The sequence below is a fragment of the Haliotis rufescens genome, unplaced genomic scaffold (genome assembly GCF_023055435.1).
Source record: "Haliotis rufescens isolate VD_foot unplaced genomic scaffold, xgHalRufe1.0.p SCAF_13, whole genome shotgun sequence".
In the NCBI taxonomy this organism is placed as follows: Eukaryota; Metazoa; Mollusca; class Gastropoda; order Lepetellida; family Haliotidae; genus Haliotis; species Haliotis rufescens.
Window position 1 is genome coordinate 7,295,849 of NW_025963813.1, and position 21,234 is coordinate 7,317,082.

At 39.1% G+C, this 21,234-nt stretch overlaps 1 protein-coding gene across 2 annotated transcripts in view; it reads right to left on the bottom strand.

The window, feature by feature from the left end:
- Positions 1–1,756: 1,756 nt before the first annotated feature.
- Positions 1,757–21,234, bottom strand: part of LOC124149292 (cilia- and flagella-associated protein 74-like) — a 62,632-nt gene continuing 43,154 nt past the window's right edge. Inside the window, exons 31-44 of one of the 2 annotated variants that reach the window (XM_046520782.2) lie at positions 21,033–21,190; positions 19,233–19,358; positions 18,218–18,383; positions 17,178–17,297; positions 16,011–16,166; positions 15,741–15,870; positions 14,260–14,325; positions 13,128–13,216; positions 11,751–11,883; positions 11,242–11,369; positions 6,546–6,557; positions 4,142–4,210; positions 3,886–3,951; positions 1,757–2,633 (exon numbers count right to left, since the gene is read on the bottom strand). In XM_046520782.2, coding sequence (XP_046376738.2) covers positions 2,535–2,633; positions 3,886–3,951; positions 4,142–4,210; positions 6,546–6,557; positions 11,242–11,369; positions 11,751–11,883; positions 13,128–13,216; positions 14,260–14,325; positions 15,741–15,870; positions 16,011–16,166; positions 17,178–17,297; positions 18,218–18,383; positions 19,233–19,358; positions 21,033–21,190 — 1,518 coding nt within the window. In that variant the 3' untranslated portion in view covers positions 1,757–2,534. The remainder of the gene's footprint in view (positions 2,634–3,885; positions 3,952–4,141; positions 4,211–6,545; positions 6,558–11,241; positions 11,370–11,750; positions 11,884–13,127; positions 13,217–14,259; positions 14,326–15,740; positions 15,871–16,010; positions 16,167–17,177; positions 17,298–18,217; positions 18,384–19,232; positions 19,359–21,032; positions 21,191–21,234) is intronic. The other variant, XM_048394135.1, reaches the window with a different exon arrangement.

Here is a 21,234-nt window from a genome sequence, read left to right on the forward strand (position 1 = left end):
GAAAAAAGCTTATAGGTTTTCAAAATATAATAAAATCATGGACCAGTGACACAAAAAAGAAGTGAACAGCCCCACCCATCTGTACTGAAGGAAAAAATTCAAAATGTCAATCCCTTGATCCGCCTCTTAGAAGTGTGTCAAGCTTCTCTTTGTTGCCGGGTGACCCGACTGTGGTGAGACATATCTCATGGTGACAGAGTACTGGTATATATCGTCACAGCCCTTGATCATAGTCTTCAGGAAGATATCAACACTAACAGCCTAAATATATCATGACAGCTGTTTGTGATTCTCTTTGTCAGCTTCTTCAAGGTTGCTTTCACATTAACTCCAGTGGATTAAAACTGATATTAAAGTTTCTCATGAGTTATTCATGCTATGTGTCCTTGTACCATTTGCAGTAACTGGAGTGCAGTCATGGAGTAGTATCTGGGACCATCACTTGAGTACTCGTATTTCAGGATAAAATGCTTCATATTGTGTTCAAGTCTTTCTCAGTTAATGTCAATACTTATTGTGCAGATTGTGAGATTATTTTGAAGGATAAAATTTTGAGGCATTGTAACATTTGAAAAAGAATCAAGTTGGGAAATATTTTTTTTTAATTGTCCTGTTTTATGGTTACCGTATTCGACGTAATAAGCGCCCAGGGCGCTCTCAAAATTAGAAATAGGGGGCTCTTATTAGAATATTATTTTGGTGAAAGATAAAGTTCGTGGTTTATGGTGACAGCCTGAAATGTTTATGTACGACAGATATATATATTTTCCTAGAATTTAATTGCCCGTAATTAAGGGTGCATATAACACACGAGTGTGTATTATACGCGAATGAATAAGTCTTGTGTCCATTGATCAATTGGAACGGGAGCTAATTGGGATTGTTCACCAGCCAATATATCAGCAAATATTGCCATGGGCGGTTATTAGAACGGGGCGCTTATTACGTCGAATACGGTAATATGTCATTTGTTGTTGTTGGTGCACTGAAATGAGTAAAAAAGATATAATAGGATAAGAAAAGACACCAACAAGTGGATGTTTGTAAACATTAATTGAAAAGCTGGTCTCTGCCAACTGTAGCTATGAACTGATCCAGATGATAGATCCCAACACCACAGAGAGCAAAATCAGGAATTGCTGGAAGCACTCGTTTGTTTAAGACAATTTACCTCCCTCCATTTGTTGGTCAAAAGAAATTTGATTTGTCCTTTTGTTTTGTCTTCATAAAGGTTTTCCAGTGGTAATTATGTTTGAATGTTTGTGTCTTTTTCTGAGGGCCATGAATGTTTTGTGAACATTGTAATGTGGCTTCATGTCAAGACATATTTTCCACGTTGGGATCATGTCTATAATTTAATGAAAAATGGAATGGGCAAAACATGTGAAATACTAATAAATAACCATGAAATATTGCCTTTGTTTTTGTTTTCAGTTAATATGAATAAAGATTAATTATTTTTTATAAGATAAAACATTACAACTTATACTTTGGACAACAGAATCACTTCCATGAGAGGCGATAGATAGTAAGACCTGAGGTCTCTTCTCAAGGGTTTACAATACCAAGAATTACCAAACAGGAGTGTTTTATCCAGCTTAGATCCCTACAAATAAATATGAAGTATGCCAGAATAAATTGAGAAATATGTCAAATATCACGTGGAAACAAATACTCCAGTTGTTGATCCTTTTGATGCGGAAGTATATAGCATGTCATTGCTTGCATCTCCAAATACAGAAAACACAAGATATTCTCATAATTATTTATTGCTTTGGAATGTCCATAAAATAACACCTGAAACATAGTCTAATATGTTGATTCACTTTAACAATAAGTAAATACAAACCATACATAGAAAAATATCACAGATATGACAATGTCAAAAGTTCACATTATTATTTCACAGTTTTGTAGTATTTTAAATATCAGTTCACTTGTGGACGGATGAACACAAATCATGTTTGAAAGAAGACGAGAGTTGATGGCATCCAGCAGTGAATCTGTCAACATATTTCTTTCTCTGCATTTTCAGTCTCAATGTTGTCACAGACATTCGCATATCTCAGGCCAAAAAAACAAGTTTCCAATTTCAGCACTCATGTTAAGCGGCTTTAGCCCATTCAAAAATAGGGTCGGAAGGTCAGAGTATTTTTAAGGTTTATTTATGTTTTTTCTTTGAAATACCTGCCTTCAAATGACAACTCAGTTACAATGCTTTGAACACTTTGAATCTGTTCAGTGAAGCATAACAAATTCAGACTTTTGGCATAAATTATTGACAATACTGGAATGGTGATAAATTGGTCCAACATGGGGAAAACAAATATCTGGAAACCGGAAACATTTGTTTTGACATATTTTCAAACAGCAATCGCTGTTTTCTGTAATAATTTGTCAATCACTTCCAAAGTCTCCCAAGCGGACTTCTCTGGTGTACAGGCACAGATCAAGACACTTCTGTTGATGACCAAATTCCTCAGAATGTTCATACATGTGCTCTCTGAGGACTTCAGTCAGTGCTATGGTGCTGGTCACTCTGTGATGACCATGGCCCTGACGATGACCTTGTACTGTTCGGTGACGTCCCCCTTCAGTGTGACGATCACTGAGCCTTCTGTGGGGACAGTGGGCTGGTGGCAGAAACATGGGTATCAACAAACCAAAGATGTGAACACATGATGTGAAAGATGGAGTCATGGAATAAGTGAGTGAGTGAGTGAGTATGGTTTTACGCCGGTTTTAGCAATATTCCAGCAATATCACAGCGGAGGACACCAGAAATGGGCTTCACATATTGTACCGATGTCGGTAATCGAACCCAGGTCTTCGGCGTGACTAGGTTACCCGACCGCCCCCATGGAATAGTGATCAGCTGGGAGGTCAATGACTTTGGAAATGAAGATTTTGTTATGTTCCCTGATATCGTAATTCAACTTACCGTATTGGACGTAATAAGCTCCCAGGGCGCTCTCAAAATTAGAAATAGGGGGCTCTTATTAGAATATTATTTTGGTGGAAAAAACAGAGTTGAAAGATAAATTTCGTGGTTTGTGCTAATGGCCTGACTGTTTATATACGACAAATATATTTTTCCAGAATTTAATTGCCCATAATTAGGGGGGTATATAACACACGAGTGCGTATTATACGCGAATAAATAAGTCTTGTGTACAGTGATCAATCGGAAGGGGTGCTAATTGGGATTGTTCACTTTCCAATATATAAGCAAATATCGCCGTAGGCGCTTATTAGAGCGGGGCGCTTATTACGTCGAATACGGTAAATCAGAAAATCAAGCTAATGGGAAACATATTTTTGTCAAAAACAAAGACACTTGCTGTTTTCTCAAAGTTGTTTTTGTGAGATTTAGTGTCACATTTAGCTATATAGTCATATCCCTCAAAATCATCCCAAGATTTTAGAAATACATTGATTAATACATCCTCGTCAATCAGTATATTATATACACAGGGGTGAGAATCTTCTGCGAATTTTAGTGACCACAAATTTGTTAAAATCTGATGGCTTCCCCATAAACACCCCAATTTATGGACCATGCTCCACTGCAAAAAAGTTTCAGCTGAAAAGGAAAATATCCAATCTTATCCATGTATACATTAATCCATGAGGATTTTGAGAAATTGTGACTGTTATTTTGATATTTGTTTAATTTTTTGTTGAACACCCCTCAACAATATTCCAGCTATAAGAGGTGGTGTAGTCCATCCTTTGACAAGAATAGGCTGCAGGGGACCTCATGTTGTTGTTTTTAACATTGATGAAGGATTGGTCACATCTCAAGACAAAAAAATAACAACTCTTCGTTCATTTTTAAACAATTATTGTGTCAAATAATCCAATCCTTCTGTCACTTCTACTCACGTCATATCCTGAAGGTGGTGTCCATGTGACAGTGATGGGCTTTCTGCTGCCAGCTTCTATCATTCCCTGTTACAACAAAACAATACACTTACACTATGAGAAACCGGTAATCAACCATGACATTTCCTCACAAAAGCTGTTGGAATAAAAGTTTACCATCAATCCAAACACAAGAGTATTAATATAGCATACTTTAGGGTAGGCTCCTTGGTAAAACAAGAAAATAAATTGATCTCAGCAATGATGTTTGACTGACCCTCTGAGGATCCATGTTGAATCCTTTAGCCTGCAACGACTGCAGGTTCTCGATCTGGAACTCCCCGTTCTGAAACACATACACACAAACAGTGATCAGCATTCTCTGCACTGAAAGCATTCAATATCCAGGGCTCGATTTAACTACAAAAAACTTGCACCAAACTATTATTGCCAAATACAACTTACTATTTATGTCTACACCAAGTGCATGTTAAAAAAAATTAAATTTGACTTACTTTTCAAGTGTCTGGTGCAACAAAGTTTTCATATTAACACGCACTTGGTGCAAGTAAATTCAAGTTTCTTAATTCGAACCCTGCTAGCAGCGATAGCTGGAATATGTTTTTATTACATACTTCAGTGTGAAAGACTGACAGAGCTATTGTCTTTCAAGAGTTACCTCCCCACAAATTATGTACCCTATATCATAAGTGTCTGACTTCCTATTGACTATGACTTTGTTTTTCTCTTCAAAGTATTTCGTTATTAACTGTAAATTTCTCATTTAATTTGTCAATCAAGACTGTTTGTTTTGCAAAGCGACATTTTTTCTTAACCAGAAAGTATTCTTTCGCTTCTAACAACGGTCTCGTAGATGTCAAGAATATTTTTTGTTGAAGTTGATTTTGTAAATGATCACATCCAAGGTGAAAGGTCCCTGTATGTAAGGTAGGGAGAATTTATGTTTCAAGGTTTTACATTTGCAATGAATAATTTAATTTTCTGGTAGACAACATTTCCATGCGGGGAAGAAGATATTTTCACGCCTATAAATGTTATATTTGGGATGACACTTTCTTCGTAAAGTACAAACTCTCGTAACTCATTGGGTGGATTCCCACTCAGGATTTGAACCCACTCTTTGCAGAGTAAGGCACCTTAATACCTGTACTCTTCTCATAAGTGTATTCCCTGTTTCTTAACAAAGTGTTTTTTTCAAGACATCATAGTTACTTCACAAACATTTATTATATTTTGGTGTTTCAAACATGTATGTACATTCTATAACAATTGTTATTATGTAAAAAGTGTTTCGACATTCACATACACAGTATTATTGAGCATACATTTCTGTTGTTTCATTAAGCTTCAGTATTCACTGCACTCAGATGTACGGACACAATAAAAAGCTTTGATTGCATGAAATATAAACACAACAGTTCTACCATCCTCAATCAGCCAGTATATCCCAATTCTTTTGTGATGATTACCCTCGACCATTCGCCACCAGAACTTGGTTTCGGAAGTGACAGCACAGAATTTCTCTCGCTTATCAATTTGTGTGCGTTATAAATGTTTAACACCATATCAGCAATTTTGCAGCTCTCACAGCAATTATTTTTTTGATAACCAATCAAATGCACATGCAAACTCTAAATGTCACTCTAATAAGAGTACTCTTGTCAGTGAACTTTTACTAGGCAAAGATGTTTTCTGGGTATTAAGGGAGAGTGAATCCTTATGTTAACAGACATTTCCAGTGACATGTCTTTGTAGCACATGGGTCTAGAGTATTTAGCACGCTATAATGACCTGTGAAGATCGGAGTAGAAAAGGTCTTCAGCAACCCATACTTGCTATAAAAGGCGACTATGCTTGTTGTAAGAGGCCACTAAAGGGATCGGGTGGTCAGGCTCGCTGACTTGGTTGATGCATGTCATCGATCCCAATTGCGTGGATCGATGCTCATGGATCGATGTTCATGATATCAATCACTGGATTGTATAGTCTAGACTCGATTATTTACATTTAACATTACACCAACCAACCATCACGCTATAATTGAGATATAATAACCTGGCTAATTGAGGATGCAGTTATTCTTGAAGACTGGACTCTGTGACAAGAGGCAGTACAAAACCAAACATTGACTAGCGTGAGACAATATGGTAGTGTTGTGTGGCTGAGTGTAGGTATGGCAACCATATCTCTGTGCTGCTCCCAATAAACAAACTGGATATGGACCTGTGGCTACCGTATCAAAATCGCATAGTGATACAGCAGCTAGACTGTACGTGTCTGTGATTTCATTTGGTCCAACTGCTAAAGTCCTGCAATACTCTATGAAGAATTCTGTCACTTACAAATACCAGGATCCGCTGATTATGGGTTTGAATCCCTGGTCACCTATATCACAATCCTTGATCCATCAGCACAATACAAATGGCTTTCACAAAAGTGAGAGATTACCACCAACATCACTTTGGGCCTTCTCAAATGTTAAACTGAAATGTTGCGACAATTTAGTTTACCGGGTACAATTAAACTTGCAACTGAAATATGAAAATGCATTTTGTTTTGTTAGGGATAGCATATTACTATGTGGTCATGCATGCAAGTGTGCTAGTTAAATGTGCTTTTTAGTGGGTTGTGTGCATGTCATGCAGAGTTATGTCCCCTACCTTCTTTCCTTCCTGGATGCCGAAGATGGTGAAGAAATAACACAATACATTGGGACGAGCGCACGCCATGCAATCAGATGTTGGTTGAAGCGTTAGGTAGGGGGAGACAATCATGGTTGACACACATTAATATGAGGCAAAATATTCATCACATTACAGGGGTTAAAAAGTTTTATAAGTCACCGACTCGTGAAAGCAATTGCACTTGCTCTTGTTAATATATACTGCACTTTTAAACTGTCACGAACAGAACTACCATATGTGCAATCAGTTTGCCGACAGTAATGGATGTCAGCATTACATAACTTTTCAATGACTCACCAAATTTTGGTATAGTTTATATATAAACCATTTTAACTTTTCTTGTAAGGTTGTCAAGACTCAGTGACTCATATATTTTAATCCCTGTATAATCAAGTGCAACAACATCATTAATCATGCATCATGGTGATCAGATAGACAGATATAGTACACTGAAAGATCTCTTTGTTGTGAAATACTGTTATTTACTACATTAAATTAACTGTTCCTCTTATTCATTTTCCTTTACCGTAGTCAACGCAATTAGCGCCCCACTCTAATAAGCGCCCACGACGATATTTGCTGATATATTGGCTAGTGAACAATCATAATTAGCACCCCTTCCATTTGATCAATGTACACAAAGACTTATTTATTGGCATATAAACGACACTCGTGTGTTATATGCACATTTAAGTACGGCAATTAAATTCTGGAAAAATATATCTGTTGTATATAAACATTTCAGGCTGTCAGCCTTAACCACGAAATTTACAATCTTTTAACTGTTTTTTTTCCACCAAAATTATATTCCAATAAGAGCCCCCTATTTCTAAGTTTGAGAGCGCCCTGGGCACTTATTACGTCGAATACGGTAACTGTCAGAAAATGAGAAAAATAAACATGATACACCATCAGTCCCTTCATATTTTACTGTATTCTTTTGTGACGTGTTTACCATTCACATGGGGTGTCATTGTATGTCGTGATATCGATAAATCCTTAATGTCAATACTGGATGGAAACAAATTTAATTGAACAGCTTAGTTTATATTTTATTGATTAATTGGCATAATTGCATGTGTAAATAGGTAATTTCCATCTATACATATTTAGAGTTATGAAGTTTATAATTAATTAATATATTGTGATACTTTTGAGTCGATATATAGACACTAAAATTTCATATCAATGACACCTCTTGTGTTCACCCCTTTTTCCAAAATCTGCCTCTGTGGTTGGACAATTATTTCTCAGTCAGGTCTCAACAGTGCTGTTCTATTGGTCAAGAACCTTGACCCTCTGTGTGACCATATCTGTCTATAAGTTGATTACAAACTGTGACAATATCATATGCATCATAAATATATTTGTATTAGGCATTATCATTTGGTTATGCGGGTATTTTTTCATAGATCTGTTCAGTTAGTAAACTGAAGAATTCAAGAAATGGATCATGAATATCAAAGAAAATTCAATAAAAAGAAAGGAGTTTTAAATGATGGAAATAAACGCTCACAAGAGACAGGTGACCTTTGGCTTTTCAAGTCTCATATCAACGAATATGAACTAAATATTGTAAATAAATAGTTATAAAATACTGAAGGTAACTTTCTAGGCATGTACTATTCCTACAACACCATACTGTAATCTTCAATAAAAAGTTTAACTGTAAATCTTATAATTAAATCCGAAATCAAAAGAAACATACACTAAAAGAGTCTATTCTATGATTCAAAATATATATCATGAGCATGTGTTGCTATCAAATAGGGATGATACCAGGAGCTCACAAAAAGTTTGCAAAAGTATTTTCTTTAAAATTTTTAGGTTTTTTTTCAGAAATCCAAAGAAATGCATTGAGTTATTTTGCCTATTAACATTTTGACAGATGATAAATAGTTACAACATTTTAAACTTGTGATGACAGAGAATAGTATCAGTTACCAGTGGCGGATCCCGAGGAGGGGTTCCTGGTGTGGCCACCCCCTGTTTTTACATCTGATGACATTTAAATGCTCATTTCCTACCATGGTAACATGTTGATTTGGTTGTTGAAGTAAACTTATTACAAAACGGCCCAAGTGGACCCCCCTCACCCCCCGCACTTTTGTTTAAAAACCCTGGATAGCCCCTGGATAGTACCTTGACACCCCAACACAAACTAATACCTGTAATGTACTTGGATCATCACAACAGACAGTTAGAGATGATCAACTTTCTATGATCCAACACACATGCCCTTGGTTAAGTCAATAATGCAGTATTAACCATAACCCTACCTCATGAAGTGTAAAGATATGCCGTGTGTTAGACATTAGAAAAGACATGCATCTTTCTTCCACACTTGCCAACTCTGCATGGTGACAACTGTATGTTTTACCACACGTTGCATGTTGACTCTGTTCTGTTTGTTTACAATAGGATGGAGCACAGGGGGTCAGAGGTTGAAGGTGCTGCGACCACTGTGCAGAGTTACCTCCCTTAGTAACTGCTGATCATAGGTTCAAATGACAGATTTGGCTGGATAATGATCCAAGATCTGTCAGCATAATACTCACATTTCTGGGATTTTTTGACAACTATTTTGCTAAGGCAGATCAAATAAAAATTGACAATGACTTTGTGAAGGTCTGTATTGTTTTGGTTGGGTTGGGGATGAAGCTGTTTGGGTCTTCAGGGACCGGTCATTTATGATAGGGATGGGTCCGAGGGAGTCAAGTGATATAAAAATATGACACTCTCTAGGGGAGGGTCTTAAAAAATAATACACATATTTCAGTAAGCTCATAAACAAATGGACATTATATCATAAAATATAAAGTGCATTTGCATTTTGTCTTTCAGGGAGAGTCATGAAAAAATTAACAAGGACATGGGGAGAGTCATCCAAAAATATGACCACCGCTTTTGCATTCCAGAAACCTGAAATATTGGGTTTGAACCCTGTTTGTCAACATCATTCCCACTCTTGTAGCTTTCACAAAAGTGGTAAACATCTGAGAGCTGCATCACTTCAGGCTTTCGTCAAGCATTAACTGACATGCCATGATATAACCAGAATATTGTTCAAAGTGGTGTTGACTCCAACTCCCTCACTCACTACAACAAGGCCTGGCTGTCAGGTGTTTGTGAGATTTTTTAAGCATTTCAGCTGTTGGCAAGCATGCAAGATGTTAAAGTTATTAGTCTACAAGGTTGTTAATAACTCAGCATACCAATGATGGAATGATTACATTGAAACATCATTAACTTGATGCTAACAGTGGTCATACAGGATCAAATGATGACAGCTCAAGGCATCTTCCCGAGACAAGGGAGTTAACTGACTATAAAAGTCCATTTCCATCCTTGCCGAACTAGACTAGAATTATGGAGTTATATATTTTGGCTGGACTAACAAATCTATGCATAGTCCAATCAACGTAACAAAATTGACATCCGATCATAAACTGCCATGCAGATATCGGTCGACTGCCAGATTTGCAAAGCATATGTACTGCCAACTCGACGTCAACTGATATTTTCCAAATCTTTTCATGTTTGTAATCAAGGTGCTCACATGATTTGATGCCCTTTGCAAAGTAAGACACGTTTTGTTACAATATATATCTTGATTATCTATCAGATCAGCATGACTGGGCAATGCCAATATCGCTGAAGCAAATACAAGTAAAATGAGAAGAGGAATCTGATTGGTCAAAGAAGGGACATAACTCGTAATAGCCACTGGTGGCGCTACGATTGAGCCCAGAAATTACAGCCTAGTTTGGCAAGGGTGGAAACTGGACAGTCAATTAACTCCCTTGCCTCAAGAAGATGAGGCATACATCACGTTACAAATTCAGATGAAGACAGTTCAAGGGATACGTCACACTACAATTTCAAGTTATGCGGTTTCACTGTATGTTCCTTCATTCCTCAAACCATGCAGTGTAGTTCATTGTGAGGCATACATGTCTTCAAATAGGACATGAACATGACATGTCACAGACACAGTGCACACCCGATCGGACAAAAATCAGGTACAAAAACATGTACACTTACTTTTACAATTTAGATACATATATCACAAGGGATACAAATTAAACCTATTAGGCAATTAAAACTAATTATTACATTTCCACCCTATCCATCTCAGCTTGTTTTAATTTCTTTTTTTCAAAATGTGCTTGCTGCCTTATTTTTATGAAATACTGCGATGAAAATGTTATAGTATTCAATTTTTTTGGCCTGAAAATAAATGGTTTGGGTGTCTGAAAAATGTTTTCAACATTTATTAATTAAATGGCTTTGGATGATAAATCTCATCTGCAAACTTTGTTGAGAAAACACATAGAATAGTCATGGGCAGAAGTACTTCTGAAAGTGTTATTCACTTAAGAGGCATCAAGATACATTGCAAGGAATCACTGACAACAAGCAATAGGCTACAGAGAGCCAGGGATGATTCTCAGAATAGACCAGGATCAACAGACGCCAGGGCAACAGCTAGTCTACTGGAGGAAAAGGGAATCATGTTCACAGCAACGGTTTTGTGCAATCACTACATTATCAGCTCAAGGACACTGAATGTTACAACTCTGAATGGTAGAACCTGAGTTTAAGAATTGGTCCAGGAAAAGTCAAAACATAAGCCAGAGCCCGGAGCCCGGAGCCCAGAGCCCGATCTTACCTTTTTCTGACTGACTGCCATAGTTCTGACACAGCCAACATAGATGTCCCTCGTTGCTGTCATGAACTCGTCGTCCTTGGCAACGCTAGATAATGTGATGAGCAGGGGTTTGATGGATGGCTTCAGTTCTGGAAGACATCAAGTGTGTGGGATTATCAGCATACCACCATATTGATTGGAAACAATACAGGATTAAACATTGCAGTATTCTTCATAATCTTGTACGTAACATTGGCTTTAAATGTCGTTGCCTTCTTTAGTAACTTGGCACATGAAAGCTGCTGGTTCAAATTGTTAAAAAAACATTGCATAATGTATGAGTGTGTTAGGTAGTGTAGACTATTCAAGTCTGAAAAGGAAACGGTTTTGTGCATTGTGGACTCTTAGAACTTAGATCTTAGAACAGATCGGATACTCCTAACTTAAAGTTGTTCATCAAGTGCTATGGTCAGCAGACTATGCTGTTTTGTTTTCTTCACTCAATTTATTGTGTGACCTGACTGCATTACCCTCTCCATCCTCCTCTGTGGGAAGCGGAACAAAAGACAGAGACTCGACATCTGGAGACAGATCCTCTCCGCCCTCCAGGTACATGATATGATCTTTGGCTACACCAAGTAACCGGAAAAAGTGACTCTCCTCCTGAAATGAAAATAAAGTAGAACACGGATATAACGACCACAGATAGAACGAACAAACAGACACAACAAACTGTTACAAAATCCCCAATTTATCTCCTATATATTATCATATAAACTTTACATACATAACAAACAAACAGCAAACTGACATACATAGCGAACTGATATTTGATCCCCAACAAGCCCAAATACCACTAATTAGTGATGTGTATAGTGAACTGACAAATCTCACTCAGTATCAATTGTCACTGACAACAGGCAATACGCAATCAGTGGCGAATCAACACAATCGCGGGAATCAACACAATCAGCGGTGACGATTCAACTTGTTGAACTTGCTTAACGTTAATCTTGCCCGTACATGTAATTGGACTAACCTTGACGGTAAAACAAACATTAAACCTTTGCAGTTTCATGAATGACACAAAAACCAGATGTTTCACACCACTCAGCAATATTTCCAGCTACATGATGACATCTTTAAATAATCAAGTCTACCAGACAATCCAGTGATTGGTATTGGAGAATGGATTCTGACCTTTAGCCTTACACAACACTGACACTGAATGTCAAGACAACCATTGGCTTCAGTATTACAACTTTATGAAGCAATGGTTTTAATTCCAAACTCAATAAAATTATATTTTTGTAATGTTGACAACTGACTCAATACTAACAACTACAGTTAATCTCTCCCTCTTACTGTGGCATATGTCTCCCTCATGCTCAGGTCAGGTGAGGTGAGGTGAGGTGAAATTGTGTTTAAAGTCGCGTCCAAGATTATTGCACTTATATAGCACCGTGCATGCCTGTGTGTGTGTGTGTGTGTGTGTGGCTGGTTGTACTAGTCCGGACTGATGCCGATTTATAGTGCTAGCTCACTGAGATACCATGCCGCAGTTTTAACATGAATACCCTACTCAGACACAGTATACTGACTCCGAGCCGACCAGTCCTTGTTTTAGCCCCTTAATGCTGAGCGCCAGACAGGGCAACAACAAGTACCATCTTTTAACGTCTTTTGGTATGACGCGGCCGGGGATCAAATCCCTGACCTTCCACTCTCCTGGTGGACGCTCTACCACTAGACCACGGAGGCGGTGTCATGCTCAGGAATTACATAATAATGTCACTTAAATCCACATTTCTCATAAGTCGATATCCAGCGGGACATGTTTTGTGTGTTTTGTGTTGCTATAATCCAACAAAGGATGGTATCTTTCCTCATCTTCATCTCTGACTTACTTGATTGAAGAGTTCTATTCGGACCCCATCAGAGTAGTGGTCACTGGCATGGTCAGGAGCAAAGGTGACCAGGATTTCTTTGGAAGCACCTGTCATAACGTTCAATGACAGATGCAGCTGTATACTATTTCTCACAACATATCATTGTATTAGTGAAAAACAGTTTCTTCAAATAAAGCAGTACTCGTGATCAGTCTCATTAAAATCAGACCTTAGTTCTCGCTACTGCCAAACAAAGATCTGAAGACATCCCATTAGGGGTCACGTCAGAATGACCTTTCATCCGACCAATCAGAGCGACGCTTACCAGATTATGAAAGTGACAGCCCGAATGTGATTTCTAATCATGTAACCTCCAACACTTTAACACGGGGTATTCCGATAGTTACTGGTTTAATGACTGAATCCATACAATCTAGAATGTTCCAGAATACAGAATGTTTTTCTGTTCAGGTTTCAAATTTGTAATCGAGAATTTGTCAAATGTGTTTCGAAGCGTAGTCGCCAATTTGAAATTAGTTCCATAAAGCACAAGAAAGCTGCCTTCTGATTGGTCATTCCATTGGTCGGTCAAAGTTCGCGCAAGGTTGGTCTGACGTGACCCGTAATGGGATGTCCTCAGATCTTTGTTTAGTGGTAGCAAGAACTAAGACCTGATTTTAATGAGATTGGACTAGTGACAGATATTGTGATACTATTTCATTAGTATTTCCAGTCATGGTATACTGATGTATGCGCACCTCCACTTATAACTGTATGTATCATCTGAACTCCGCTAACAATACCCTCAAGGTGGAGGAGGGAGCTTGGTTTTACACAGGCCTTAGCAATATTCCAACAATATCACAGCAGGGAACACCAAAATTACACAAGAATATGAAGTTCTGATTAAAAATAATATTTGTTTGACTATCAAACATCCATATCAAAAACATAAATCAACACAAAATACATGGGATTGGACATTTGGACGAGAAACTTCATTTTTATTCTTTTGCAATCAAGACTGCTGAGCAATCCTACCACTGTGACAATCTGTATCTTAAACGTCTGCAGAAAGCTTCAGAGGTTTGTCAGAATTAGGCTGCCATGACAATGAGGAGTACTTATTGTCAGCTCTGATTGTACCTACCAGCTTCTATTGTGCCTTCTGATGGAACTAGGTCAAACACATTTTGCCCGTTATTGTTCTGAGTTCCTGCAAAAAGGAAGAAAACAGAATGATGCAAATTTTGATTAATCCCAATTCTCATCACCTCAAAAAGGAACTTATTACAAGACTGCTGGTCGCTGTATTAACAAAAACACATTCAAGTTACGCAACACATGATGCATTGCTCCTGATAATAATCACAAGCATATACCTTCATCATTGGCAAGGGAGTGATGCTGATGTCACTCAATGAGGTCAACATGTTATTTGTTTACAAAAGTCAAATATCCTCTCTATATATATCCTCATCTTTGGCATAGGAATGATAACGATGACGTTGATGAGTGAATGGGTGAGTATGGTTTTACGCCACTTTTAGCAATATTCCAGCAATATCACGGCGGGGGACACCAGAAATGGGCTCAACACATTGTACCAATGTTGGGATTCGAACCCGGGTCTTCAGCGGGAAGAGCGAACGCTTAAACCACTGGGCTACCCGACCGCCCATGATGTTGATGATTGTTATGATTGATACAGTGAGTAATTGAAGGGCACCAAGAAACGTGTTTGTTGTTTAACACAACACTCCACCTGTGTGACAACGGACCAGATAATCCAGTAATTGATGCTACGAGTAAGGATCGATGTCATCGGGATATGGTGACGTGCCATCCATCAAGGCACTGAGCCTGATCAACCAATCCATGAAGTCGCCTGTTATGGCCAGCAAGGCTTCTGGGACCTGTTCTAACCCTGTCCCCATGGGTTACATTGCATATACCCATCAAACCCTGGTATATTATGAATAACAAGGAAACATGCTTGTGTCTCTATTGCTCTATCTGCAAATTGCTCCAGTGTTGTAAAGACTCACTCACTCACTCAACCTGAGTGGTTAAGGTGTTCGCTTGGATTCGACTCCTCACATAGAATATTACTTGTGTGAAGACCTGTGAAGATCCAGAGTGGAATAGGTCTTCAGCAACCCATGCTTGCTGTAAAAGGTGACTATGCTTGTTGTACGAGGCGACTAACAGGATCGGGTGGTCAGGCTCGCTGACGTGGTTGATGCATGTCATCGTATCCCAATTGCTTTTATCAAAATTATCATGTTTCCTTTTCTGACAACTGATTGGCTTACCCTTTTCGCGAACCCCTTGTCATCACTAATCTTCAGTGTTCCATTAATATGATTATCGGTAAAGAGAAAAGGTCCCCAGCAACCTATGCATGTTGTACGAGGCGACTAATGGGATCGGGTGGTCAGGCTCGCTGACTTGGTTGATGCACGTCATCGTATCCCAATTGTGTGGATCGATGCTCATGATATTATTCACTGGATTGTCTGGTCCAGACTCGATTATTTACAGACCGGTGTCATATAGCTGGAATATTGCCGAGTGTGGCGTTAAACAACAAACCAACCAAACAACCACTCCCTGACTCATGCGACTTACCGACAAATACTTTTCTGGATTTGTCCCTCTCCACAAAGCCTGGCACCACCTGACTCTTGGCATGGCGGAGGAGGGAGAGGCTGTCCATCTTAATCACATAGTCTATGGACAAGGAAGATGTGTTATGGATCTGAAAAGAGGAGCATAAAATAGGTCAGGTGAAATGGGGTTGACATGTCACGATCAAGATGATTGCACTGACATGCATGCATGTTTGTGTGAGGTGACGTGTACTCTCCAGTACAGGGAAAGTACCCCAGAAGTACTCACCTTGAAAGGCCTCTCCACATACTCCCCAGATAGCACAGAGCCCATGTCAAACAGCCCCGAGTCAATGGACAGGTTGACGATGGGGCTGACACCTCGTCCAGACAGTGTCAGGAACATGATAGCTGTAGGGCTGTGAATCTCCAAAACCTCATGGAACTTGAAAGAAAAAACACCTCAAATACAAAACAGTGCAACGCCTACATGATATTATTTGTGTTTAATATTAATAGTAATGTGTTCACCTCGAGACAAAAAAATCAAAACACATTGTCTGTAAGACTTAATGTGTACCCTCTTTACAGCTGTATTTTCTGAAAAAATGTGTGCATTGAACATTAGAGAATACAAGTCACATTTACCAACAATTGCTCATCTTGATGTACTTATATACTACTTTCTGAAGAGAACTCATGAAACTTGAAATAAAGACAATGTTTTTTTTTTACTTTTTAAGCAAAACAGTGTTCATTCCTGCATAAATATCAAGTAAAATATAGAAAATACACTTACAGCTTGTCATGACCCGAACATGATGATAGCTGAGATGAGGTTTAACTCCACATGATGTTTGTTTGTTTGTTTTTTGTTTAACGACGCACTCAGCAATATTCCAGCTATATGACGGCGGTCTGTAAAATAATCGACTCTGGACCAAACAATCGAGTGGTTAACATCATGAGCATTGATCCACGCAATTGGGATCAATGACATGTATCAACCAAGTCAGCAAGCCTGACCACCCGAATCCTGTTAGTCGCCTTTTACGACAAGCATAGTTGCCTTTTACGGCAAGAATGGGTTGCTGAAGACCTATTCTATTCCAAAATCTTCACGGGTCTAACTCCACATGAAAGATTATGACACTTATATAGCATCTTGCATGTACGTGTGTGTGTGGCTTCCTGTACTACTCAGTTTTACTGTGCTAGCCCACGGAGACATCATGCCACAGTATAACATGGTTACAGACAAAGTATACAGAAGTCGAGCCAACCAGTCCTTGTTTTAGTACCTTAATGCTTAGCGCCAGGCAAGGTAACAACAAGTATCATCTCTATACTTCTTTTGGTATGTCGTGTCTGGAGCTCAAAGCACTGTCCTTCTGCTCTACCATTTCCACTACGGAGACGGTCATATAATGACATGAATAACCAAAAGCATACTGACCACTCTGCCCGCTGTTGGTGTAAAGGATATGACGGCTGTGTGAGTGCCCCCTGGTGGCAGCATCCGGAGGGCATTCAGGTTCTGGAATGGTCCTGTCGTGTCCAGTAGTGATGCTTTAAGCTGGGCGTTGTTAAGGAGCATGTGATCAATATCATCAGTCTACCATGATCTCATCTTCCTGAGGCAAGGGAGTTAACTGACAATAGAAGTCCAGTTTCCACCCTTGCTGAACTAGGCTGGGATTCCGGAGTTACATTTTGGCTGGACTAATGAGTCTATGTATAGTCCAATCAAAATTGGGTAAACAAACTTGACATCCGGTTCGTAAACTACATGGATTTCGAACGAGCAGATTTTCGTCAACTGCAGGATTTGCAAAGCCTGTCTACCGTCATATGGACGTCAACAGATATTTTCCAAATATTTTCATGTTTTTTATCAAGGTGTTCAAATGATTTGATGCACTTTGGGAGGTAAGACCCATTTTATTACAAAAGAGGTCTTGACTATCGATCAGATCCTCTTGACTGGGCACTGCCATCTTGTTTTGAAGCAAAGGCAAGCGATATGAGAGGTGGAATTTGATTGGTCAATAGGAGGGACATAGAAGTGACATAACTCAGAATAGACTTTATACGAAACCAAGTTTGATACCTGAATTTGCTGAAGGGATATGATGTCATTTCTTACTGCGCATAATACTCAAAAAATGTTTTTCAAAAGACTGAATACTCATATAATATATACACAAGGATGCACGCTCCGTGTGTTTGGAAAGTGTATAACATAAAACACATTATGAAAATCGCATTTTGAAATCATCCAATATACTGAGCATTAAAAAATATTGTGATATGTATCGTGGAAAGAGTGAACCTTAATATACCAATATACAGGCAATACTGTGCACCCTAAGTATACAGCGTGTCATTATACCTTGAAGGTGTGGACTGCTGCTCATATCAAACACTGGTTTGTCATAGAAGTGGAATATTGCTTAGTGCAAACAACACACAAACAACACATGACAGTAAGGATACTTCCAGGTTTCTGTCTGAAATGTTCTGTATTGTCACAGACTTGGTCGTATGTTGACCGATAGACACTTCACCGAAGTCCAGAGTGGTCTTGCCATTGTCAGAGATGACCACGATGGGAGGTTTGACCACTGGGCAGTGCACATCCAGGTACAGTGTGTTGTGGATGCTGAATCAGAGGATGGAAAAACAGATTAAACTAACAGCTTGCTTGTTCAAGGTATCTAAAGCACTATGTGTCACAGCTTTGTCCACTTGAATCCTCAAAAGTCTTAAATAAGACTTGCCTCTGGTCAAAAATGGATGTGTATTTTGTTGTTTACTAAGAAGACTAAACTGTATGATGTACTTACTCTCATGAAATTCGCAGCATGTAAAAATCAAGTAATCTAATACCCTGGCCTTAGCCCTTCCACCTCATAGCTATCCTGTTTACAGTCAGTGCCCCTGACAGTCCATCAGACAGACCATACTCCATCACTCACTTCGCTTATACTGACTGGGCACCAGATTTGATTGTTTACAGGTAAAGTCTGGAAGGTAATTTAAGGTACCGACATTTACTACAATATCTGAAAAACTATCGGACCTACTCCAGTCAAAGTTGGTATGAGATTATTAAACAGTCATACATAACTGGATATTACATTTAAAGACAATCGGTGCATGAATAAAAAATCTGTCTCTTTAGCTATCACTATATTTCATCAACAACCAGACCTGTTCGTCACGGGTGGAACGAGCATTCATTGAAACAGCCATCTGCATAATGCTACCCCTGCATCACAGGGCCATATGACACAGTTGAACCAATCAACTCAACTCAAAAGGTTGCACGGGAATCACGCACGCACGAATATGGTGTTAGCGTTGGGCGACTCAACGTGCGTGATTCCCGTGCACCCTTTCGAGTTGAGTTGATTGGTTCAACTGCACCAGAGTATACTATAGGTTTTGACCCATGTATGTTCATGTTGAGACACAGCCTGAGCCCTCACAGCTCTGGAGTATACTCTACCTGTAGGGCAACTCTCCAGGGTTGGCGCATGTCCCCGAGGCCACATAGCAGGGCACAGTGTAAGTCTTGAAGCCTCCCCTGTATTGCCTCAGTAGAGATCCTATAGCAGCAGCATAGGCCGGGGAGCTGGACAACAACATAAACACACACAACACTTAGAGAAAAGCCTTAATATCATCACACAACTTTATTATTCTCAGGTTGCTGTTGGAAACTGGATAAAATCAAATGTTCTCCAACACCAAACAGTATCACGACCAGCTTAAAAACACACCTGTTTCAAACATCCTACTGTCATTAGAACTAATATTTATCTAGTCAAGTTCTATGAACATACTGTCCGTGTGGATCTGACGTTATATAAGTGGGGATTCCAGGTTAGGTAGGTCCAAAACAACCCTGTTTCCGGAGGGGACAAAATAGATCTGGTGGGCAGACTCGGTGACTTGGAAAGTTAGTGATGTCGGTCAGCAGCATATTTTTCTGTTTTCCGAATCTAATTTTGTTTGTCAAAACACAGCAACAGAATTACTTTGCTCAGTAGGTTTAGGAATCGGTGGGGATTCAAAGTTTGAATAATTCCCCAGCAACCTATGCTGTTCATAAAAGGCTATTAGGGGTGCCTGCTCTTAGAGATGTATATCAGGGAGTGCTATTAGGGGTGTATATCAAGAGTTCCTGCTATTAGGGGTGCATATCAAGAGTTCCTGCTATTAGGGGTACATATCAAGAGTTCCTGCTATTAGGGGTATATATCAAGAGTTCCTGCTATTAGGGGTATATATCAAGAGCTCCTGCTATTAGGGGTGTAAATCAAGAGTTCCTGCTATTAGGGGTGCATATCAAGAGTTCCTGCTATTAGGGGTATATATCAAGAGTTCCTGCAATTAGGGGTATATATCAAGAGCTCCTGCTATTAGGGGTGTAAATCAAGAGTTCCTGCTATTAGGGGTGAATATCAAGAGTTCCTGCTATTAGGGGTGTATATCAAGAGTTCCTGCTATTAGGGGTATATATCAAGAGTTCCTGCTATTAGGGGTGTATATCAAGAGTTCCTGCTATTAGGGGTGTATATCAAGAGCTCCTGCTATTAGGGGTGTATATCAAGAGCTCCTGCTATTAGGGGTATATATCAAGAGTTCCTGCTATTAGGGGTGTATATCAAGAGCTCCTGCTATTAGGGGTGTATATCAAAAGTTCCTGCTATTAGGGGTATATATCAAGAGTTCCTGCTATTAGGGGTGTATATCAAGATTTTCTTTTGTATCATTTCAGGCTGTCAGCATAAACTACGAAATTTACAATTTGTCAACTCTGTTTTTGTTCTCACCAAAATTATATCTAATAAGAGCCCTCTATTTTCAATTTTGAGAGCGCCCTGGGCGCTTAATACGTCGAATAAGGTATTCAACATGCTCTCATGCTTAAAACACCAAGCATTTCCTTGATTCCGAAGATTGCATGGGAGGCTGGGTGTCTTTCAAGGTGGCTTCATTTGACATATTTAACTGGGCTGATTTGTCTTTTCAAGACTAAGTTTGTGTGGGTGTAAGCGTTGTGAAAACAGTTTGCAAACAAGTTTATGAAGTTTGACAAACTGAGCAAGAAATTGAATTGGTCTCTTTTCTCATCAATGTTATGGCCAACATTTAAGTTTTGGCAACTCTCTTTTTGACTTGTGAATGGTTGTCGAACATACATTGGTTGATCACAACCAATAAAAAATGCTGGATCTAATTCCTGTCTGCTACAAAAAGACATGTGTCAATTAAATCGATAACTTGGCAGACAACAACTCACTCTGTGCTGATAGCATCTGGCTCCGGTGGGATCACAGTACCAGGCTTGGCAACAGATGACCCTGCCCCATGTGTTTGGGGAGATGGGCCCTTGCCCTTCCCCGCAGGCTTAGGGGAGGCCTTCCCCTTGGCTGGCTTCTTGGCCACAGCAGCTGCCTTCTGAAGAGGAAACACAAAGCCTAAGTAACTTACATGCAATAATT